This window comes from Acomys minous (genome assembly GCF_964271855.1).
Source record: "Acomys minous genome assembly, chromosome: 10".
Taxonomy (NCBI): Eukaryota; Metazoa; Chordata; class Mammalia; order Rodentia; family Muridae; genus Acomys; species Acomys minous.
In genome coordinates this window covers 104,811,165-104,836,892 of record NC_140491.1, presented here as the reverse complement: position 1 = coordinate 104,836,892, position 25,728 = coordinate 104,811,165, and the positions used below count along the sequence as shown (strand labels likewise).

Here is a 25,728-nt window from a genome sequence, read left to right as displayed (position 1 = left end):
CCTCCATCAGGCCTTTTGACTGATGTTTTCATGTTTACAACTCATTTCCTATGATCTAGATATGTGGAGGTCAGCATGAATTTCAATAAAAGCTGAGTTTTTTGTTAATTCTGCTATTTGCTCTTGCTTTTTATGTCGTAAAAAGCCGAACACCAGTTAATTTTCTTTTTGTTGCTCTATGGGCTCTGAGAACTTTTGCAGTGAGGCAGTTTTTCAAGAATAATGTTAACTGTTGCAGTAGTTGGAATGAGAGTAGTCCCTGCGTGACTCCTGTTTGAATGCTTGGTTTCCAATTGGTGGAACTGTTTAGGTGTTGTTGTAGAAGTGTATCACTGGGGGGTGGGGGGGGGCGGACTTTGAGGTTTCAAAAGCCTATGCCATTCCCAGTTAGTCTTTTCTCTGCCTTCTACTTGTGGACAAGGATGTAAGCTCTCAGCTATGGCTCCAGTGTCTGCCTGCTGCCAAGCTCCTTACCATGGTGGTCATGGACTAACCTTCTGAAGCTGTAAGCAAGATCCCCATTAAATGATTTCTTTTATAAGCTGCCTTGGTCATGGTGTCTCTTCACAGTAATAGAACAGCAAGATGATTGTTGAAGGCCGATTTTCCTGATATTCTGTATGTTCTTTTAATACAAACTTGGGCATTATTTTACTCCAACAATAAAAATAGGACCATTTGTCTTATTTTACATTATCTTCTTTATCATTTTTAATTGAAAATAGATTATTTCCTCATACAATATGTCCTGATTATAGTTTCCCTTCCCTTACTCCTCCAAGTTCCTCCCCACCTCTGCTCCCTTTCTTTCTCTCATTAGAAAAGTACAGGAGTCTAAGAGATGACAACCAAGTATGACAAAATAAAAAATACTAAGATGAAGCAACATAGCAACCCAACAGGAAGAAAAGAGTCCCAGGAGCCAGGCGTGGTGGCACACACCTGTAGTCCCAGCACTCAGAAGGTAGAGTCAGGTGGATCTCTGTATGTGCGAGGCCAGCATGGTCTACAAAGAGAGACCAGGATAGCCAAGACTACACAAAGAAACCCTGTCTCAAAAAAGCCAATAAACAAACAAACAATCTGGAAACAGGCAAAAGAGTCAGAGACCCGGTCACTTTTGTCCTATTTTTAATTCCTCATTTTAAGTAATTTTTAGATTTGAAGAGTTGCACAGATGACATAAGATTTCTTAGATGTCCTTAGTCCTCCTCCTAGTGCTCACAACTCCAAAGCACAATTAACAAAATCAGCTGGCATTAGCTTAATAGTAACTAAACAGTCTTGATTTGAATTTTGCCAGTTTCACTATTTTGGATTGTTTGATTTCACATTGTTTTTATTTTTTCCTAGTTTTTTCCAGTCTTGACTTGAGGAACAATAGTGCTGATAACTTGTAGTACAAACCTGAATTAGAGACTGATGGTTCTATAGGATTGGAATGAAGTTATTATTTTAAAACTTTTTTTGTGTGTTCCTGTGTGTGCACATACATGTGAGTGCATATGGTGGCTACAGGTTGATGCCAAATGTTTTCCTTTCTCACTCCCCACTTTTACATTTTTATTATTACTCTGGGCTTGGGGGAGTGGGATATGCCATGGCACTCATGTGGAAATCAGAGGACAACTTTGTGGGGTTGCTTCTCATCTTTATGTAGTTCTGGAGATTGAACTCAGGTTGTCAAGCTTACATTGTTGAGTGGCAGTGCCCATACTCACTGAGCCATCTCACCAGCTCCTCCACGTAACTTTTTAAAACAGGTCAGTCTGTCTCGGTCTCTTGGTGCCTCTCCTCTCCTCCGCCTCTTTCTGTTTCCGTCTGTCTCTCTCTCAGTCTACAGCTCCCTATTTCAGTTAGACTAGCTTGCTAGCAAGACCTCAACCTTTCTGCTTCTGCCTCCCTAGGGCAGGAATTATGGGCACATGCTGTTGTACCTGGGTGCTGGGAAGCTGAACTCATGATAAGCTTTTTACTTACTGAGCCCTGTGTGTTATTAGAGAGTCACACTTAGGGGATCAGAAAAGCAAAATGCTTTATTCTTGGCTAAAGTGCTGTCTGCTTTGTCCACACCAGTGTGCTTTCCCTATCTGCTCCCCGCTTCAGCCCCATCCTTTAAATGAAGACACCATTTAGGGTAGTAGCTCTTCTTGCTAGATGACCAGCTTCAGGCACAATTCATAGCTGACTTCTTCTAGCTTTGCATCTTATAATGCTAACAAAGCACCTCACCTTCACACACACCATTTATCAACAGCTGCATATTAATCAACATCATCCAACCTGGCCCCCACAACTGCTTCCTACTTCTTAAGACTGCCACCAATGACTGAAGCACAAGCAGTTTCTGTCAGTTTCCCAGTACAGAACACCATTTCTTCTAGGCTTCTGCTCCTGACTTTCCCAGATTCTTCTGGATCTTCCTCACAACTGCAGCCACCTTTAGTATGTTTTTATTGGAACAGTCACATATGCCTATGAATGCTTTTGCCTTACAAGAGTTGAACAGTGTAGGGTGACAGACCCCCTCGTCCTTTATGGAAAAGGTTTGCTGACCTCTACTATGAACTGAGGCTAACGCCAAAATAAAGGCCATGAAGACCATAAGATGGTTCAAGAGGTCACAAGCCACTTCTGGTTTTCCTGCACCATCTCATTAGGCTGCATTCTGCTTCCTGTGCTTTAACTCTGCCACGTGCTGTTACTTTAGGACCTACAACCAAAACCTTTACAACACATCAACTTTTCCACGTGCTCAACCATGAACTCCCTGTGCTAAGGGCCCACTGGCTCCCAGTCTTCTACTATTTTGGTAATTTCCTGTTGCGCTGCAGTGCACCATGATACTTTCTACTAGACAGTAAGTAGGCACAGGGCTTTTCTGTCATGTTCCACATGGAATCCCCTGCATTTATCTGAATTTCTGACATATGGAAGTATTTCTGTCATGTCTCTTCTGATTCCGCCCACGCCCCATGCCCGCATCACAAGTTCCTTTGCTGAGTGCTGATGTATACTGCAATGGCCCCAGTCTCCCATTTTAGTTTTCCACAGTTCATCCTACTCTCACATAATAAAAATCTGATCATACTATATTCAATATCTAAAACCCTAAGAACAACTTGCTATGACTCTGATAAAGTATTAAACCACCAGAATGCCTTATAAAACCACTTGTACAGTCTAGGTTTCACCTTCATCTCAAAACCACCTATGCTCAGAGACAGGACGATTTCCTCTCAGGCCCATAGCTACGGGCATTTTTACAACTCTTGATCTTTGAAATAGGTCTGATAGCTGTCTGAAATGATTCACACCCCCTGTCTACACAGGACTTAGAGGTCATTTTATACATCCCTAGTGCCCAACTTATTCATATGCCCAGAGTCTGATTAAGAGTAGGACTTTCAAGATGGACTCACCACTCTGGGAGACAAAGGCAGGCAGATTTCTGTGAGTTCAAGGCCGGGACAGCCAAGGCTGTTACACATAGAAACCCTATCTCAAATAAAACAACACACACACACACACACACACACACACACACACACACACACACAAATTTCCATTCTTTTCTTCCTGCCCCCAAACACCACACACATAATCTTTAGCCTTCCCCCGCCCCTCACAAAACTTTGAGAAGTGACCATCTGACTGCGCAATCTTGCTTGTTGGAGAAGCCTGAAGACTTGAGTTTGATCCTTAGGACCCATGTAAGGTGAAAGGACTTAAGAGAATCAAGCCTACAAGGTTGTCTTTTGACCTCCATATGCATGCTGTTACATTTGCCCCTGACACACGGAAACATTAGGTCCCTCAACTCATCCTGACTGGGACCTTTAAAGTTGCCAACAGACAAGTGATTGTGTTATTGGCATCCTGTCCATTCCAGCTCAGCACTGTTGATTAAGGAATGCTTGCTAAAATGCAGCCAGCTGTAAGGCCTGAGGACAGGACTGTGTGAACAGGAGGACTGGAGCCAGTCTTCATCTATCCCCTCTTCACAGCTGTTAACTATCAGGTACATCCTAGGAGATGTGCCTCAGTGATTTCAGTCTAGTGGTTAAAACCATGGGTTTGTTTTTGTGGATGCTTTGTTTTGCTTTCCCCCCCAACCCCACATGAACTCAAAAAAGCCAACAAAAGGAAATTGAGAATGAGCAGTTAAAATCCCAAAGTAGTATGGAAGGTCTTGGGTTACATCCCCTTCAGTGCCTATGGTCAGCATCTTTTATAGATCCTAGAAACCAATAAATATCAGGATGTATAAGCAGAATTAATACCTTGTGAACAAGACAGAGGTGCACTGACGATAACTGTCAGTTCATGTAAGACCACAGACTACCCAAATCAAGTGCCCTTGGGAAGCAGCTTCCAATCCTAGGTGGGAACTCTCAGCAGAGAGCAGGGGCCAGCACAGCATCCTTCTTCTGCTTCTCCAAACACAAGCACTCAGCACAGGTGTGGTCATGTGCCCACACAAAGGAAACAGGGCTTGGTCCTGCAGGAGGAGGCTGCTGCTGACTTCTTGCAAGGCAGTTCCTATTTACACCATCACTTACATGTGGTACTGTTACTATCACTGGATAGGAAAACATAAACATTCAACATTTTAAGGATCTTGCACAAAGCAAATGACAGTAGGTTTTATTAACATATCTTACAATGTCAATTATTCTTAGTTTTGTAATTTCTGCTTAATTATAAAGGTGGATTTCACTTCTACAGTAATGTACTGTATTTAAATGATCATTCATACAAGATCACACCAGTACATGTTTTTTAATAATATACACACATCACTCTAACTTGGACCTGTTATTTTAAAAGTGGGCTTATAAATGGGACTCATAAAAGTCAGGGGAAATGGAAGTTGTAATTTAGCAGCATGCATGTATGTTTTCAAGTACAATTTTCAACCAAGTGCTTCTTTAAAATTTACTGGTGACTAATTCACCAATATCAAAATAAACACTATCAAATATCCAAATTTTAAAGTTAAGGCTAATTATTTTCACTTCACATCCATATGCACAACCATAAACATTCCATTTAAATATGTAGTGATCAAAGTCTGAATACATTATACCATGTATATATAGCATCAGAGTTCCAAACTGTAGAGTTATTCAAGTTCATGAATCCTGTAACAGTATTTACTAGAGATGTAATTAGCATTTTGCTCTTCAACCACACTTACAAATGGTCTGATAATGACCAATGCAAAAAAGGTAACAGGGTGAGCTTACAGCACAGTCCTTTAAAAAGCAGGTGCTGGAAGGACAGTGATTTACCTCAGCAAACCATTCTAGTCTTACAGAAAGCTATCTCACTATTTTGATCATGTATATAAAAATAGCAAGCTATTCCCGCATATTTTCTTCAAGCGCTTCAGGCAATCATCTGACAGATTTTGAGCACATCTGAATGTGCCCTACTGTTTCCCTTATTTGAATGCAAAGCATCATTTTATGTTAATTTTCATATTCTGTAATGCCATGCCATTCAGAACATTTTGAAACATGGGTCTGATGTTACTTTAATATTGTCTCATTCAATGTTTCAAAGTTTACCTTTACAAGTAAAAATGTAATTTTATGTAACAAGCCATGGAAATCCAAAGTACCAGGAACTGCTTGATAGCACTATGTATAAAATAATCATCAAATTACTGAATCACCTAGAAAAAAAAAATCTTGGTATCAATAAAACATGCTTTTCTGTCATCTTCCTTCCCCCTTACTGTGTGAATTTTAGTTCATTCGTTCCCATTCTCAATTAAACCCCTGCGCACACAAGCTGACAACAGTGTCTCAAAGCAGCAGCATGGCTCACTCCCGAGGCCAGCGCCTCTGAGCCTTGCCCGCTTTAGGAGCCCACACGAAAGCCGCAGTGATTATACTGCAAAAACCTAATACAGACAGCTTCTTCCGTCAGTTAGGAGAGTTGGAGATCCAGAACTTTACAAGTCCATCTGTTAGGACAAAGGAGCATTTTCAAAGTGAACATATAAATAAAAGCTTGGTTGGTAATAAAAGGTGGGCATGCACAGAATCAAAACTCTGCCATCATGTGTTCTTAACCCTTTTGATTTTATTGTAACATCTAGTAGGCACTAACAACTCTTAATAATTCATTCAATTGAAATGGCAAATTGATTTTTTGTTGTTGGTGGTGGTGGTGTGGTGCTTAAGATGAAACTTGGGTTTTGTGAATATTAGCTAAGCATTTTACCACTAAGCTCTACCTTCAGCCCACAGGTTTTTATTTTTAAGGACCTCCCCAACCACACATACGCTTTGCCCTCCCCCAGTGCACTCCACTATGCGGATAGCAGCTATCTATTTTACAGCCAGGTCAGTTATTACCCAGGGAAAGCATTTATGAAATTCCTGAGAATGAATTAAGTTTTCAGCAAAGCCTTAAACTTTTAACAGATTCCTCACAATAAGAAAAAATTTAAAGTTCTACTAATTAGACCAATTTTTACTATACAATATTTCACATAAATCATGTTTTACATTTTTCTAATTACATACAGCAAAAATCTCAAATCAACACAAGGATGACAAAGGAAAAGATGCATTATGTTTAGCAGATGCAAATTAAAACACAAAAAGAGCAGTAAAACTTCAAATAAATCACATCCTTTCTCTCAGTGAACAGCCAGTAAGGGGACTGTAGGGAAAATCATTTCTGAATGATTTTTGTGGACAAGTTGTGCTTTTTATTAATTGTGCACTCAAAAAAAATGACCATTAATGAATGATTTATCTTATTTGTTGTCCAGATACTTGAGAAAAAATATTATACCATTAATATGGTTATCAAGCACCTAATTTTGGGAAGGCTTCATAATGAATGTTTTCTCTTTATCCTTCGGCAAATACATCAATCCCCCCAAATTAAATTAAAGCTTATTGTTGATAAAACCAATGTCAGTGAAAATGATAGTATATGCAGTGCTGAGGTGTGCGTCACAGCCCATTGTAATGTGGACCCCATCTTTTATTGATGTGGTCAAAAGTGTGAGACACCCACTGCTGCTCAAGAACTCTGTATCGCTCCTCACAGATGTAGAGAGGTTTGCCTCGCCTGCAACACAAAGGAAGGACAAAAGCATTACAAGTTACACAATCCAAGCAGGTTTTCATATGCATTTCTTCTTTAATACACTGCTGCAAAGACAATAGCGTACTTTTACGTGGCCTGTATTTTAGATTAAAAAAAAAAATCTCAAAGTGAGAAGTAACTAAGTTAATAATTGTCATACTTTGCTGGAGCTGCAGGAAACACCTGACACATGCAGGCAGGGCTAACCTGAGGTCTCGGTCTTCTTCTCCATGAGCATCCAAATAGACAGAACCCCAGAGGCAGAAGCGGTGGCCTCGGATGATGATAATCACTGACGCATTGATTAAAAGGAAAATTCCTGTTCCGGCACCACAATTCTGAGAATGCTTTTTAAAAAAAAATTAAAATATGACAATACACTTTAAATTAAACAGCCTTTATAGAAAAATCAATATCTTAATTAATAATATAGAACTATTTAACTTAAAAATAAGATTACCTCTATTTAACCCTATACCCCAGCCCCAACAGCTCATTAACACGTGAAGAGTTTGGGTGAACATTATGTAGGAAGCGATTACCAGCTTGTCTAGCTCAGAAGCTAGCTGGCCTCTCCATGCATCAACGAAGGCTATTTCCCAGCATGTTAAAAAGAGGGCAAAAGAAAGAACTGGAATTGTACTTCAGGAAGGTTTAACTTCTTAAATACAGTCTGGATTTTACCTCAAATGTACTGTTTAACGCACAGACTGTGAAGAGCTGAGTTTCACTGTACCACATTCCCCCAAGGCCGGGTCTTATGACTCTATGCCATTTGCTTACCAGCACACATTCACAGTAACTTTGCTGCTTGCAGCACAGTCCTTTCAGGCATACAAAAGTGCCACAAACGAGGCAAACAGCTGGGTCTTTAGGAACCTTGGTGCAGACACTGCAAGTTTTTCTGTGGTAGTACTGAAAAATGGTGTTGTAATTCTCAGGCAACTGTAACAGGTGTGGTAATTTCCATCTTGACTCTTGGATAAGCAAGGCCTAAAATATCCAAAAATAGTCATCAACCCTATGTATATGAAATATTAAAATTATATATTCAATTTTTAAAGGATTTTATTTTAGGAAGGAAAATCTGCCTTTAAGAATGTGACTTATTTATTAAAAACCCTTCTTTTCCCATTTAAAACAAAAAACAAAAAATAGTCCTTTAGCAATTATTATTCTGTATTCCATACAGATTTCAATTATAGCAGCTGAAAACTTTAGAGTAAACACCCTAAAGCATGTTTGTTATTTTAAGAGAAAAAATATCTGAGTATGCATGAAAATATATCTGTAAACATGCAAAAAAACATTAATTAAACATTTTATGACACCAGGTCTTGACCTGTCATGTATTAACGATGCTTCAGCTTTTCTTTAGCAGAAGTCAAGAGCTATAAGTCATTATTCCTATTTTAATGCTTTACATGAAATCTCCCTTTCAGAATAAGTAACAATCATATACTTCAGGCTATCAAGATTGTTTGTTAAGTGCTGGCCTAAAACTCTTTGAGTAAACTTCCTGTTTACATATGAAAAAGTCCAAGTTAGCTAATGCTTTCTGCAGGATAAGTTTTATTTACTATTTGTAAAGAGGCGCTGGGAAAGGTTTTTGGTTTTTTGGTGTTGCCCCTAGATGTTACTCCATTCACACTATAGTTGCGTATATCTGTTAGGGGACTAATTTCTATGAAACACTTTCTAGAAATTGAGAAATTTAAAGAAAAATAAGAATTTTGTTCTGTGATGCCTTCATTACATTGAAGAGATAAATGTGATAAGTAAACAGAAACTAAGTTCAGTGGCACTTGGGGATTCAGGCTCATCACACATGCTCCTCTAGGCTGATTCTTGCCCATAAATATAGCAATGGTTAGAGAAAGTGACATAGCACTAGAGGTGGAGGAGGCTAGAACCATAAAGAAAGATGGATTAACAGACAATCTTGATGGAAGAGGCAAGGCCTCAAAATGCAATGGGCTCAATAGAAGAATAGTAGAGCTGCTTGAGTAGAAGCAGCAGCAATGGGCATGCTTATAGGCGGCTTAAAATCTGCAGCACACTTGAACACTCTTTTGTGTCAGATCAAGCAAGGTAGAAGACGGTATAATCACAACAGAAACACAAGCAAGGTGAAGGCTCTTGACTGCAAGGGGACCCAGCCGACCTGAATGTGCAGACAGCACCTCAATGAAACAAACAGGAACATGTGCCATGAGAACCCGAAGATGCCAATGATTTTCATCTAAGCTAGAAAGTCACGTGCATCTGGCGCCAAGGTTATGTACTTCTCTCAAACAACTCTTATACTAGTTCCTTTCTGACTTTTACAATCAGAAAAATAGTCTATCGCCTTCACATCTAAACAATCTGGTGTCTTTACTTTATATACTAAAGTACTACATCTATTTTACTATATCTGGTGCCTTATATACTAAAAGGTCAACAGGACTACCAGGAGAAATAAGACTTTACCATATCACTGCATTTCTTAGGATCAATAGTTCTATAGAGAAAGGCTGTATAGAAACCACAGCAGAGTAGCGGCCCTGCAGCCTGCCTCTCCATTCTCAGATCACTGGTCGCTGGTCACCACAAACCCTTTACCAACCAAGCTGGCAGCAAGAACCCCACATTTAGACGTTAAAGACATTTCAAATACTTTAAAACATGAGACAGTTCTAAAACTAAGAATACAATTTATTAACTTGAAGCTTTTTATCTTCCAACACTATTGTAATGGTTGCTTAAATTATTTTATTAAAATCTACTGACAAGCTATAAGTAACCACTAATACAATTTTAAACTAACATGTTTTTTTTACTACTAATGATTCACCTATTATTTCAACTTCATCAGTTTAAAACTTGCTGTCAATGACCTGAAATGTGAACTTTTCCATTATTCCCCTACCTACAGCACACTGCCATCACAGCAAGTGGTTTCCTCTTTCTTCCTACCTTTCCTTGTTCTGCATGCCTCTCCGTAAATGACTTTATCTCAAGACACCACTGTGTTATAATGTCAAGTGCGGCAACTGGCCAGTCCAGACAAGAGGCACTGATGAATGGGTGATCTGTTTGGTAAAAAGTTGGCAGAAGTCCCAGGCAGCTGGCAAGAACTGAAAATTCTTCTTCTTCCTTTTAGATGTGAAAGAGAAAATTCTCAAGTTATTCTACCTGTCATCTTCACCAATGACTTTGGGATAGCACAAAATGAAGGCAACTGAAAATGAGTGAAAGAGGGAAGTAACGGAGAGAAGGCTCCTTCTTCATTTCGTCCAGGCATTCTCCAAGTATTTTTCCTTAAAATTTAAATCTACGTTTTTTGTTTTAACATATATGTCACATATAAGCTGAATAGTTTACAGAAGTTAGAAACTCTATAAAACCTCTTTAGAAAACAAAAGGCTATTTGGGATTTAAAAGCATACATTGAGCTGGGTGTGGTGGGCACCCCTGTATATTAGGAATATGAAAGTTCAAGACTGAAGAGTCTGAAGGCAGCTTGAACTATAACAGTGAGCCGATACCTCAGTAAGCAGGCTGGGTGGGACTGAGGGGTAGGGCACTCATAAAGTTCTGCATCTGCACACCAGCCCAAGCAATGGCACAGAAAGAAGAGCTAAATACTTTTCTTGGGTTCTCCATACACATGAAACAAAAAAAAAAATTTATTTTAAGTGGGGGATGGGTGGGATATGGTGTATAAGTGTGTGTGGTATGCTTTTTTAAATAATCTGTAGAATGATCTGTCAGATTTGAAGCTCTGTTCACTAATAAAGAACTAGAAAATTTTAAATGAATAATATATATTCCTTATATTTGTTTGTTTTTCTCCTTTTTTTGAGACAGGCTCATACTATGTCACTCTGGCTGGTCTGGACTCTCTAAACCAGACTGGCTTCAAATTTTTTATTTTCTTTCTGAGACAATGCCTCGTGTACCCCAGGCTCACCATACATCCCCTAAGTAGCTGTGGCCTTGAACGTCTGGTCTTCTGTCTCTCCCTCCACATGTAGCTCCGGGGCCTGAAAACGAGGCTCTGTGCATGCTAGGCAAGAACTCTCCAAGTGAGCCACACCACAGCCCCTCAGCTTACTTCCAAAGATGTTTGTTAGTCTATAAACACAAATATAGGTCTCCCAGGCCCTCTTTGTTTAAACACGACTCTGTGGGAGGCTAGTGGATCTGCTTTCCCTTGTTTGCTGAGTCAGTGCCTATTCAATCTAATCTTCCATCTTCCAATTCCATCTTCCCAGAGATGTAATTAATGATATTCCATAGCACTGAGCTTTATTCAGAAAACAAATGAACCTTTTCGTACCTTTTAATTTCTCAATTCCTGTGTGCAACACCACACACACACACACACACACACACACACACACACACACACACACAAACACACACACACACATACACACCTTGAACACACCTTGAAAAATAACTTCACCTCCCTCTAAGACCAAGTCCCCAGTGCTTGGCACATAATGAATTTTTATAACTGAGCTAATATTATACATGAAGCACAATATTCCAAACTTTATTACAAAGAAGAAACTAAGCTGAAAAATCATAATGATATGCAAGTTGAAACTACAGATCTTCCATTTTATGCAACTACACAAAGAACTAACTTCTAAAAGCTATTTTACCAAAGTATAACTTATATGCCATGAAATACATTCATTCTAGGTGCGGCTTAATTAATTTCATATGTGTGTATAATTCACGCACTGTAGTAAAATTTTTGAACAGGTCTGTCACTCCTAATGTTTATTTGTACTCCTATGCAGTAAATCCTAGCCCATACTCTTGGCAACCAGGTAACCACTGATAGGCTTTCTACTTTCATAGTTTTGACTTAATTTTTTTCATATAAGTAGAATCATACAGTACATTTGTATCTGATGTCTTTTTACCTAGAATAATTTTTAGATTCACGCATTGTGCATATCAGCTTTCTATGCTTTTTCTCCACTTTTGGAGACAAGGTCTCACTACGCAGTCCTGGCTGGTCCAGAACTCATCATGTGGTTCACCTGGCTGGCCTTGAACTTATGACCGTCTGCATGCCTACACTTCCCAAGTACTAGGGGAAAAGGTTTGAGCCACTCCTTCTGGCAAGGTGGAGCCCTGGCTGGCGAGGTGCACATGATCCTCCTGCCCCTACCTTTTGGCATATCCTACCAGTATGTGCCATGACACCCGCTGTTTCTTTTAATAGCTTAGTCTACAATAGAGACATACTAAATTTCACTTGTATATTCCTAGATGTCTGGATAAGTTTTCACTATCATGAATCAGGTACTATAAATATGCTTTTAGGTCTTTATATAGATACATGTCTTTATTTTGGTGGACATGTACAAACAGAACTGCTGACTTGTAAAACAAAGATATGCCTGACTCTTAAGAGAAACTAGGAAATCTTTTCCACACTGAATGTACTCCATCTCTCCTAGCAGTTATGACAATCTGGCCACTCCAAATCCTCACCCACACTGGACTGTCACTTGTGGGGTTGACTTGGTACCGTCGTGTGTGCTGGCTGCTGCTTCTTGAAGAAGCAATGCACAGAGCACCTTTCTTTTACCTGTTGGCCGTTCACATATACGCTTTTCACAACATGTCTACTTTTTGTTTGTTTGCTTGTTTTTTGAGACAGGGTTTCTCTGTCGCAGACTCACTTTGTAGACTAGACTGGCTTCAAACTCACAGAGATCCACCTGCCTCTGCCTCCCTGAGTGCTGGGATTATAGGCATGCGCCCAGCTTTGAGTTTCAAGACTTTTGATGTATGCTCAGTACAAGCCTTTGTCACTATAGTGCAACAATTACCCTGACATGATCAGAAGGGCAGCACCAGCCCCACTGACACACTAACTATGTAACAGCTTTCATTATATCCTCCAGTGTAATGAAATTACTTCTTAATTTCATTTTATTTATACTTATTTATATCTACTTATCTTGAAATGGGATCTCTTTATGTATCCTTGACTAGTCTGGAACTAATTATGTAGAGCAGGCTGACCAAGAACTAAGAGCTTTGTCTGCCCCCTACCTCCTGTACTTAAACTAAAGGCATGCACCATGACACCTGGATTAAGCTCATTTTTAGATTGGCTATTTCTAAAGCATAGAAATAAAATAAATTTTAATACATTTTTCTTATATCCCAAACCTTTGCTAAGCTTCTCATTAGCTCTAGTCATTTTTAAAATTTTACTTATGGGGCTGGAGAGATGGTTCAGCAGTAGAGAACACTTTATTCTCTTTCTGACTCTTTAAAATACACCTAATTCAGCATATTTCTCTAGTCTATGAATGCATCTGGTGTTCTAAAATATGCTGACACATATGCCACACCAACTTCCAGTGGCCAGACCCAGAGCTTCTGCCTCCAAGCACATTCCAGGCTAGAGAGAGAATTGCTTGCTAATAAAAACAAATGGAAGCAGAAGCAGTAAGGTAGCAAGCACAGAAAACAACCCAGCTAGTAGCCTGATGTGTGCAGAGAACACACTGGTAAAGGGAGGTGCTGACTTTTATTGGGCAATTTTCATGCTTAAAAATGCTCTGTATGGGGGGCTGGAGAGATGGCTCAGAGCTTAAGAGCACTATCTGCTCTTCCAAAGGTCCTGAGTTCAATTCCCAGCAAACTCATGGTGGCTCACAACCATCTATAATGAGATCTGGTGCCCTCTTCTGGCATGCAGGTATGCAGGTGTACACACAGGCAGAACATTGCATACATAATAAATAAATCATTTTATATAAAAAAAATGTTCTGCATGTTAGAAAATAAGCCTTCTATAAAGTTAATTTTTTTTTTTTTTGGTTTTTTTTTTTTAAGTTGAAAATCTCAAAAAAAAAAAAAAGTAAAGAAAGAAAATATCTCATGGTTAAATGTTTTAAACTTGATCAACATCTTATAACTCTAAGTAGATGGTGGTAGTAAAAGATACACAGGGGCACTTGATAAAAAGCAAAACTACAAAACTACTTAACATCACATTCAACTACTACTCAGGACAGAAGAAACAGAAAAGCTATTTCAGTCTGATCTAATTCAGGCTTCAAAGGCCATAAATAGTTGAGTTATAATTTCTACATCAAATTCCTTGAGTTGGCGGTACATGCAGGACCATGTCACCCCCTCTGGCTTCCCTTCCAGCCTCCTGCCCTGTGTCTCTCTTGCATGGTCTTCTGACCCACAGCTATGAACTAGATTAAACCTGCAGTAATTCAGTGACCCAATTTTTAACACAATTGGCTAAAAAGCAAGCATTTTATTGCCATAAAGACCTAAATCCTGCCACACCATCTAACAGCCACTCTTCTGAGCAATGGACCCTTTAAAAGAGATTTAAAGGCATATAATGCCAGTGATAAAAATACGAGCACAATGGATGCCACTCTTATTCAAGTATTTGGCCTGAATTTGCACTAACCTGATGCAAAACTGCTCATCCATCTAAAATTAGCAATGTTATGGGAAAAAATAAATAAGTAAGTAGATGCTAATAAACACATTTGGGATAGCTAGTCTTTTGAACTAGACTTTAATACCCTCATAACACAGTTTTGCATATTAAGAGACACAAATATTCTACTATTCATCAGTATGATTTAGAAATTTGCCTACTATAACAAGTCCCTATTCTCTACCCCAAATTATACCTGGCAACTTGGTAAATCTTCCCCAAAGAGGTGGTGTTGAAGAAGGCTGCTGATCCTGAGGAAAGGCAAGCAGAAGTCCTGTATGTATTTTTCCATGGATTCAGGAGACCAAGCAATAGGACTAACCTAAAGTTAAAAAGACAAGTGGAAGAATTCATCCTGCAATAAATGCAGCTTTTCAAAAGTTCATTTTTAGTGGTAATAAAGTTTAACTTAACTGACTCACCATTGCGCACTCCTGAGCTCCTTCTTCGCAGTATAGCTTCCCTTTAGACAGCTCACCTATAACAAAGCTTAGCAGCACTTCATAAGACTTTTCTGCATCACATGTATTCTGGGAAAAATTAAAATACCAGTTTTACATTGGGCACTAAGAAATTATAAAAGAAAGTTCACTGGAAATAATCACCTTTAATGTAAGTAAAATTATAATTGCATTATTTCTCAATTAAGTAAATTTTAGTCCTTCTAAATCCAGGTTAACTCTGCATTCACAATAAAATTGAGCAGGTGGTTAAAACTATTCCAATTATGTCTTTAAAAGACAGAATGTAGGAATATATATGGAGATATCTATCCACACATACCTACTGCAAACATATACAGCCAGAAGAGACTTCCACTGCTGAGAACTCATCCTAAGGAAGAGTCACCTAAACTAGGGACCACTGACTCAGAAGTACTTCATAGGCAAAAAATACAACAAATTTGAACCATATAAAAAAATCATTTGCAATCTGATGAGAGTCAAATAAAAGTGTATATAAATATTCTTCTGACAGTGGTACAAATCATTTCATATGTTAAAAAAAAAGCCACAATGTTTACAAATTCTCTAAAGAGGTTTTTTAAGTTTACTGTAAAAATGTAACTGTGATAAAATACTTATTATATAATATATAAACAATTACACTAAATAATAGCCTATAAATGAAGCTTAATAACCACTTCCATTTTTACAAGAAAAGAAAAAGTTATAAATTAAAAAATCTCGGCCGGGTGGTAGTGGCGGTGACACACGCCTTTAATCCCAGCACTTGGGAGGCAGAGGCAGGCAGATCACTGTGAGTTCAAGGCCAGCCTGGTCTACAAAGCAAGTCTAGGACAGTCAAGGCTACACAGAGAAATCCTGCCCTGAATTTTTTTCAATAAACTCTATCAAAGAAATAAATCTCATACTTACTGATATAGTAAAAAGAGTATAAATATATACATTATAATAAGGTATAAATCAGAAGAAATATCTATGATGTCATTGCACTCATTAACTATATTTTTAAAATATAAAGAATAATTGAATAAACACCTAGAAATTTTGTCCTGAACTCTTACTTTTTAAAAATTAATTAACTTGCATTTATCCATTATGCAGTACATACTTTCCAAGCTCTCATTTTCCACTTCTCCACCATGTCTGTTAGACCTTTCTCTCTAGGGATCGAATTCAGAGTTTAAGCATGCTAGACAAACACTCTACCACTGAGCCACACCTCCAGGCTCCAGCACTAATGGTGTTCACAGCCTGGAGAAAAGAGTCTGTTATCTGGTGATACTTGGTTTCTTTATCCTAGACGGTTCATCCATGTTACTGTATCCTTTTTGCCTAGACTGTGAATTCCAAAATGTCCATACTATGCTTTTAATTTTCCACAAATTCTTCTTCATAATGAAACTCTAGCAATAAGTATCTGCTGGCTAATGAATGGAATTTATCTTGCTAATTTGGAGCTTCTGGTGTTGGAACTTGCCTGAACATGTTTTTTATTTTAATGAAAATTTAATCTAATAAAAAATTAAAATTTTATCTTCTGCTTCTACTGTACCCAGTCATGTATACTGCTCTGATTCTAAACTACAAAAATGTTCCTAATTTTACAACTGTTCCACAGAGTGTAACTTGCATTGTTCTTGGCCAATAAATAGAACGACTATTTCCTAAATATGATTACTATATATTACATATTTACACAAATCAATATCTTACCAAATATCAAAAGAATAAGATGTTATGAAAATCTGACTGAATCAAATTACTTCTTAAATATTTAGGCAGAGCTCACTTAACCCAAAAGGTTTAAATCTCTATCTCCTTCCCTTCCCGCTATAGTCCATGCATATGCTATTTGTTAATCAATGAGATTAGCACATGATCCACCCTGAAAGCTTACAAAGTTTAATATACTTTTGAATTAAATATTTCTAGAATGTTACAAAAGAAAAGTTTTAAAGAACAACTTTATGCACAAATCACTGACGTAAGTTACTGAGTGACAGTAGGTTTTCAGGTTTTTTGTTTTGGGATTATTTGGTTGTTGGTTGATTTTGTTTTCTGGGGGGAATATTTTTGTTTTGGTTTGGTTTGATTTGGTTTGGTTTTTCGAGACAGGGTTTTTCTATGTAGTCCTGGCTGTCCTAGAACTCACTCTGTAGACCTCTGTAGACCTCAAACTCAAGAGATCTGCCTGCCTCTGCCTTCCAAGTGCTGGGATTAAAGGCATACACAACTACCATCTGACTTGACAATCAATTTTAAAACTATTATCAAATACACACAAAAAGTTCTATGTCACACTAGAAAGTCGCCTCGATGTAATGCTTACTGGTTTGCAGTGACAACTCTAACTGTAAAAGCGTTGAAATTTTTGAGAAGTTCACACATGAATACTCTATTTACATCATTTCCACTTCCTGTTTTTTATCTAACTTTCCATGTATCCTCTACTCATTCTCAAATTCATAATGTCTTCTTTAATTATTATTGGGGTGTGTGTGTGTGTGTGTGTGTGAGAGAGAGAGAGAGAGAGAGAGAGAGAGAGAGAGAGACAGAGAGAGAGAGAGACAGAGACAGAGACAGAGACAGAGACAGAGACAGACAGACAGACAGACAGACAGACAGAGACAGAGAGACAGAGGGGGGGTGGGGGGGAGAATACAATCCAATTTCTGGGTCCACTTATTGTTACGTGTGTGTGTGTGTGTGTGTGTGTGTGTGTGTGTGTGTGTGTGTGTGTGTGTGTGTGTAGGGCTGACCACTTGAGATTAGATTACCTGTCAGGGGGCTTGTCCCTGGAGAAGACGGATTCTCTCATTTGCAGCAGCCACTGTCTGCCTGTAGCTCTTCATCTAGGTGAGGCCATGGAGATTTTCCCCACCCACCTTGGCATATCAACTGGATGTCACTATGCAGGTATTATTTAGGTGACCATACTGTCGCAATTTTCTGAGTGCAGCTTCCCTCTCATATACAGAAGATAGTTGCCTTGCAGACATCCTGGTCCAAGGCTCTTACCGCCTTTCCAATCCCTTTTCTGTGAGCAGTACTGGATGGTAAACTTTATTTTACATATGTGCAGATATAGGCAATCTTTGAATAATGCAAGAGTAGACTCACAAAGCTTAAGATACAATTAAGGAGAACATGGACACTCTAGAGGTAGCAGAAACCAGTGGGTGAAACAAAGAATGGGACCAGATACCACAGACACAGGACAGAAGGGACAGCTCAGTGGTCATGAGCTCTTGTTGCTCTTAGAGAGAACTGGAGTTCAGTTCCCAGCACACACAGTCGCCATCTCACAACCAGTAACACCTTCTGCCCTCTGCAGCTACCCAAATGTACATGTATGCGTGCACACACACACTACCACCACCACCACCCCACATGCACACAGGCACTCACTCACTCACCCATGCACACCTTCTGAAAATAATTCAGTGACATACAAGGTCTATGCTGGGTTCAATACTTTTGTCTTAACACTGCTTTGTGAACTTCGGGGCAGGGTAAAGGATGCTATGATCCTACTTTCAACAAACAACAAAAAGTACTCAAAAGTCCATATTTAGAAATTCTGCTATAAAGAGTCTTCTTGTTTGTTTTGAGACAGTCTCATGTACTCCAGGCTGACCTAGCTACTTATGTGAACCAGGCTGGCTCAGGCTCAGGTTTGAATTTGTAATCCTTCTGGCTCCACCTTCCCCAAGCTAGGAATACTAGTAGGTGCCCTGATAGATCACACAATGCAAACTGTAGCTTCCTTTAAGAAAGCCAAGGCTCAGACAATTCTCAATTCTTTGTCTGAAAAAACATAACATCTGGCAGGGTAGTGTAGAGGAATGTCAATTCAGAACATGGCTGTTCTGGCAAGAAATCACATCCAAAGACCTTCTAGGTCTGTGTGATCCAGCTGGGATACAAACATGCTTTTAATACAGAGACAGAGGCAAACAGATCTGAGTTCAAGGCCAGCCTGGTATAGAGTAAGTATCAGGTAAAGAAAAGCTTAGATCCAGGTGTAGTGATTCATGCCTTTAATCCCAAAGATAAAAGTTCGTTTGTAGAAGGAAGCACCCATGTTAGAAAGTGATGTCTAATAGAGTGGCAGAAAAGGTGACAAATCAGAGTATTTGACAGACTAGGATACACCCAACTCTCACAAGAAGGGAGGGGAAAAGGGAAGCTACTTAAGAGGCAATTTTTCAGAGAGGAAGCAGTTTTACCAGAACAGTAATAAAGAGAAGGGTTGCAGAGAGAGAACTCAGGTGAAGATGGAACAGTCCAGAACATGAGAAGAAGCCAGAAGGTCAGAGCAGACTGCTGAGGTAGCTTGAGGATGAGCAGAGCAATTCCAGGACAAGAGAGAAGCCAGATTAAACAAGTCAGCTGGGAGAGGAGTTTGAGCCAGAACAGCGGAGTTGAACCAGCCAGCCCAGAGCTCAGAAAGAACAAGTAAGGATGTGTTTATTAAGCAGTGAGTCTCAGAGGCTGCAAACATTCTAGGCCTAGGTTAGATTGTATAGAGGCTAAAGGATTCCAGGACTAGGCCTAGGTTAGCAGAAGGAGGTAGTAAGCTTCCGAGACAACTGAGCCATGATAAATAAAGTTACTTTTACAGGGTGGTGATGGCTCATGCGTTCTCAGCACTAAGGAAGCAGAGGCAGGCAGATCTCTGAGTTTGAGGCCAGCCTGGTCTACAGAATTCCAGGACAGCCAGGGCTAGAGAGAAACCCTGTCTCTAAACAACAACAAACAAATAAGCAAACATTAATATCTGTCATCAAAGACATATTGGCATACTAATATCAGTGTGATGGCCAACTGGCTAGCATCCCAAATTAAGATACAATGCACTTTGTGATATACTATGTTAAATTTCAGTGCATGTAACTGTGATTTTGGAGGGAACCGGTTGAAAAATGAAAGTCATAATTAAAACATTTTATGAATTTGCAAGTAGTTTTAGCTCTTTTGAAACAAGCTCTTTTGATTCAATTTGAACTGGCACATTAAAAAAAAAATTCTCTGAGTTTAAGCGTTACTACAAAACAAAGACAAAACTGTTAATTTTAAGTTGATGGAGGCCAAATTTAGAAATACAGAAAGTCTAACAGTGCAGTATCCTGGTTAGTTTTATGCTAACTTGACATAAGCTAAAAGCCATCTGAGACGAGGAAGCCTCAATTGAGAAGATGCCTCCTTAACATCCAGCTGTAGGCATTTTCTTGATTGGAGGTTGATGGGGGAGCGCTCAGCTCATTGTGGGTGGGACACTCCTGAGCTGTTGGTCGTGTGTGTGTGTGTGTGTGTGTGTGTGTGTGTGTGCGCGCGCGGCCTTGGCTTCCCTTCTATTGACTGTGACTCCGGATACGTAAGGCAAATAAACCCTTCTTCTCCAAGTTGCTTTCGGTCACAGCAATAGTAACCCTAATTATTAAGACATGCAATAAACATTTTTTCTTTCTTTTCCCCCCCATAGGTATTCCATTTCAAATTAAAACAACTTTTCATTCATTTTGCCTCTCTAACAACCACTCTTAGACTAGGCTACAGCTGGGTGGTAGAGCAGATCTAGCATTTAGGAGGCCTGTGCTCAAATCCCAGCACCACAAAAGCAAAACAAAAAAAAATTTCACACACAAAAACCCCACACCAAATACACACTGTCATCCCAACTTAAATGGCTTTCCCCAACTGCTCCATGAGCCGGAAGTCAGGGAGGAGACTAGAGACTACCTTCTTGAGAGCTGCTGCGCGTGTCCATGACGACCGGTCCTCTTCACTGCCCTTAACTGAGAGCGCTGCCAGGGCCTGCGTGTACAGCAGGGTGAAGAGGACTTTGACAATGCAGGTGAAGTGCTCTGCAACAGGAAAAGAACAACACCAATTGTTTGAAATGCAGATATTGTGAACCCAAGAAAATGTCACATATATATACCTTTCCCTATACATGTAATTTTTCAGCATTTGTGCAGTTAATAAAATGAAATTATAATATTCTGTATTTGTTTTATTGCTTGCATTGTTGCTATGACCAAAATATGTGACATGAACAACCTAATCGAGGAAAGATTTGCTTCTGCTCATCATTTCCATTGTAGCATAGAAGTCATGGTGATGAGAGGGCACAAGCCTGGGGCGGGCTCTCAGCTGCTTTCCCCTTCTTTCTTTTTCCACTAGCACCAAGCCTATGGGATAATACTGCACACATTCACAGATGGTTTCTCCTCCCAAGAAACAGCCCCACAGACAGCCAAATTGTAGCCTGCTGATCTCCTAGAGATACGTTCTTAAAGTCCAATCAAATTGGCAACCCAAATCATCCATCACACTTCTCAACAAATCCGAAATTATGAAGTACACCCCTACAGGTGTGTCAGTGATAAGTAATGTCTTCTAGAAGGCTGCTCTCACCTGGGCCTAGCAGATCAGGGCCATGATCCCAGCTACTTGAGAGCTTGAGGCAAAAGGATTGCCAGTTCAAGGCCTGCCCTGCCTGTAGAGTGAGCCCAAGGCAAGCATGAGCAAAGATGGGACCTGAGGAGGCAGCTCAGTCAGTCAGGTGCTTGGTACACTGGCCAGACAATGTAGCCAAAATCTCATGCTCCAGATTTAGTGAGAGACCTAGCAGCTAATAAAAAGATCTTAACTGGGAAGCCATTCAGACATAGTGTCTACAAACACTACGTAAGTAGACTTTCTTCTCATAATAAACTTTTTTATTAAAAAGTAATCTACCAAGAGAAGTAACAGCTACTATAAACAGTACTTTAGCCTTTTGCTGTAGAAAGGGGTGGTGGTGCTCCCCTTTATTCCCAGCACTCCAGAGGCAGAGGCAGGTGAATCTCTAAGTTCGAGGACAGCCTAGTTTACAGAGCAAGTTCGAGAACAACCAGAGCTACACAGAGAAACCCTGTTTCAAATTTTTTCAAAAAAAAGGGGGGGGGGGGAAGGGGGGGGAAGAAAAAGTCTTATTTTCTTACTTTTAGTCACTTTTTAAAAATCTACACTGACAATTCACTAGTTCAAGATTTGACATTCACTTATGTAACTTCATAATTATCTATTGATGGAATATTGCTAAATGTGGGAGCAATATCTTTCAGGGACTATAAACAAGGAACTACTGTTCAGAAATGAATACAAGATAAAATAAAAATAAGCAAAGCCCTTCAAAAGGAATTCTAAAAACTTTTTAAAAGAAAAGGGATTGTTATGTACTCTTAAGTAAATGTGTCTAAAACGGAAAGATCACCATGAGAAATACATAATAAAAACAAAAAACAAACAAAAAAGTACTTGCTAAATTTTTATTAGATTTTTGACAGACACAAAGGCTGAGTTTAAGCTTACATCTAGTTATGTATATACTTATCATAGGATATTATAAACTCATAATTTTAAATTAATCTAAAAATATACATAATCTAAGTAGCATGGTAGTACCTATACAGTTCTTCATGAAATTCCATTTATGTAATTGCAAAAATAATCAGATTTTTATCTTATGTTTACATTTATTAGTTTTGTATAGTTTTATCATAGGCACGTGGTTCTTTGAACATGTGATATTTTTATTTTAAGGACATAAAAAGGAGGACAATAAATTCCATTTTTATTTACATCAAGTTTTAAGATTTATTCGTCTGTTGAAAGTCTCGCTCCTCTGCCTCTTGATGTTGTACACTCTCTTCACTCTATCCACCTAATTCTCACATCAGTTCAGAAGAAAACTATTTGACCTCTGTGGCAGTTTGAATAAGACTGACACTCCCAGCCCCCTACACACCCGGGCTCATATACTCAAATGCTTAGTCATCACAGAGTGGCACTATTAGGAAAGGATTAGGAATGGCCTTGTGGGAAGAGGTGTGTCACTAGGAGTGAGCTTTATGGTTCACCCACACCAGGCCCAGTCTATTTCTTCCTGTCTGTGGATCAGGATGAAGCTCTCAACTGCAGTTCCAGTGCCTGTGTGCGTGCTGCCATGCTTCCTGCCATGACCAAAGCTGACCAAGCCTCTGAAACTGTGGGCAAGACCCCTAGGTTAGATGCTTCTGTTTCTAAGAGGAGAAACTCTGTGTTAAAGCTTTAGGAAGGAGAAGGTAGAAGGAAGAGTCCCAAGTACATCTCCGGATGACTGGGCAGCAAGGTTGGGAGGCGTTCCTGTCTTCTCCCAAACATTTGCTATTTAGTTCCGGCTTCCACAGAGGAGAAGTTGTTCTGGGATAAATTATTTTTGATGTTGTGAAATCTCATGAGGAAAGCTAAGGCATCTCAGCTTTGGTATGCGCTCAGCTGCCTCACAAAAATGCATTCCTTCTAACCCCTGAACCTGTGAAAAGGCTAAGCTAAATGACAATGGAGGATTAAAATGCAAATGGAGTTAAACTCATAGTCAACAAAATTTAAAATCAAGATACCATCAGGGGGCATCCTTTGAGTGATACTAATGTATTCGTAGGGTTCTCGAACTGGGAGAAAGGATATCCAAAGTGTGTGTGTGAAAATAATAGATGATTTACAGTGTTATAAGACCAAATATGACTGTGAATATATTACATTTTCACAAATCCCATCTTTAGAAACTTTTAAATGTTTTATTTACACATTTTTTCTGGACATAATTAGTCCATTAGTATAGTTCAAACTAAAAAGGGTATTGCATAAAATAAACAATGAAAATTCAGGTTGATATACCTGAGCTTTCTTTCATTGAGAGTGGTACTTTATGTTAATATGACTAATATGTACACAGACATTCTGTCCCCTTTCACAAAATTGACAGCATTATGCATATCCTGTTATGTCACTTCAGGTATTTGTTGAACATCGTAATTTAGAAATTGTTATTTGAAAGGGTTACTTATAATTTGTAATACCTGTTTCAATCAGCTACGCAGAGATTTATTGTACTGATATACCATGATTTAGTTTACAGTTCTGCTACTGATATACCATGGATACATATTTATACTTTTCTATATTTTGCCAACTCTTATTTTCCAGTGACATTGTTTACATTCCTATACTTAAAAGGACTAAAACAAGAACAAGCTGCCCCATTTGATCCATTACATTATTTCAGAGGAAATAATGAAATTAACATTTTAGGTAAATATTATATGTTAAATTTTGCCTATATTTCTTATTTTTCCATAAAGAGGAAATCTTAAAATAGAAAAATTTAAAGGGCACCAACATTAACTGGGAAACATGACTGACTCTAGAGAGATGCCAACAAAATCTGGTGAGACAGGAAAACACACTGAAATATGGACAGTCTGAGTATTTACTGAGCTCAATATTTAATGACATTGACATCTGTACGCTGTTGCAAACAGCCACTCTGATCTGCTGGCTTGCCTGAAGGCTCAGTGCATAGTGCAAGCGATCAGGAAAATGGAAGATCACAAAAGTTCTTTCTAGAGTTAATACAAAATGCTCTAAGTTTCATTTTAGGATGAGGTAAACATATAATGCAAGACCCTAGGAGAAGAGCACACAAGAAACAAGACAGGGCACAAAGATGTGCTTGATACTTTGTCTTTTCCTAAAAGACATGGAAGATGTTTGTAAAAAACAGAAAGAACCTTCTACTGTTTCTATGAAGTTCTTTGACTAATGGAAATACTAAATTTTCTTACTCCTCCTTTTTATCATCTAAAATTACTAATTACATGTCATCTGACCCCTTCCCCCAAAAATACAGCCTATGAAAAATTAATTTCTGATATACTTTTCTAGAACAGAAGCTACATTCTATTTTCTCTTTGGTAAATGAAGAACCCAAATAGTTTAATAAGATTTTATTTGCCTCAATCATGATAGAACTAAGAAAACATCCCAAAGTGTGCCTCACACTTAATAAGGTAATTAATGCTGGTCTCTTGAGTGTCCTTCAGGCAACTGGGTGTTGTTTCTAATAAACTGCCAACACTCCCAAAGAACATTATATAAAAGCGATCGCAACAGAAATGCTAAAGATTGAAGTGAGAGTAATAGTGTTTTTCAACTTCAAAATAGAAAATAAGCAATAATCATACAGAAAATACAGTCATCAGATTTTTGACACAGCTATTCCATCCTGCAAATCTTGACTAACTGTATGTAGTTTGAATGAGACCAGACCCTTCATGTATCTGAACTTTTGGTTCCCAGCTAGAGGACTGTTTAGGAAGGATTAGGAAATGTGCCTTGTTGAAAGAGGTGCCACTGGAGGTGGTCTTGGAGTGTTGTAACCTGCGTAAACTCTAAAGCCTTTCCTTGAGACCTACTTTAGTTCTTAGCATAACTGTAGCTCCTCTGTTAACATCTGCTGTCTCCTTTAGCCTATCAGAAGCCATTTTCCCTCCAAGTCTCCATTTTGGTCATAGATGAAATTAAGGTCAAGTTCTCAGGCCCTTCGTACTTGAGACCAGGATAGTTCAATACTTGCTGCTTAGAATAAAATCACAGATGATAAATGCATGTTCTGCTTGAGCTAAAGATAAATGTTTGCTCTATTAGAGTTAAGACCCAACATGTAGCTATGCGCTCTTCTCCTGGAAGGGTGGGGAACTGGAAAGTCCCCAAGCCTATATCCTAGCCAATCAGCTTAAAATGCTTTGTCTAGCCACCTGGATACAATGTACTAGGAACAAAATAGATGCT

At 38.9% G+C, this 25,728-nt stretch overlaps 1 protein-coding gene across 3 annotated transcripts in view; it reads right to left on the bottom strand.

Moving 5' to 3' along the window:
* Positions 1–4,610: 4,610 nt before the first annotated feature.
* UBR3 (ubiquitin protein ligase E3 component n-recognin 3) overlaps positions 4,611–25,728 on the bottom strand; it is a 130,095-nt gene continuing 108,977 nt past the window's right edge. For all 3 annotated transcript variants that reach the window (XM_084799437.1, XM_084799436.1, XM_084799438.1), the window contains exons 33-39: positions 20,812–20,936; positions 15,025–15,132; positions 14,799–14,924; positions 10,072–10,251; positions 7,897–8,106; positions 7,321–7,460; positions 4,611–7,095 (exon numbers count right to left, since the gene is read on the bottom strand). In XM_084799437.1, coding sequence (XP_084655563.1) covers positions 6,978–7,095; positions 7,321–7,460; positions 7,897–8,106; positions 10,072–10,251; positions 14,799–14,924; positions 15,025–15,132; positions 20,812–20,936 — 1,007 coding nt within the window. In that variant the 3' untranslated portion in view covers positions 4,611–6,977. The remainder of the gene's footprint in view (positions 7,096–7,320; positions 7,461–7,896; positions 8,107–10,071; positions 10,252–14,798; positions 14,925–15,024; positions 15,133–20,811; positions 20,937–25,728) is intronic.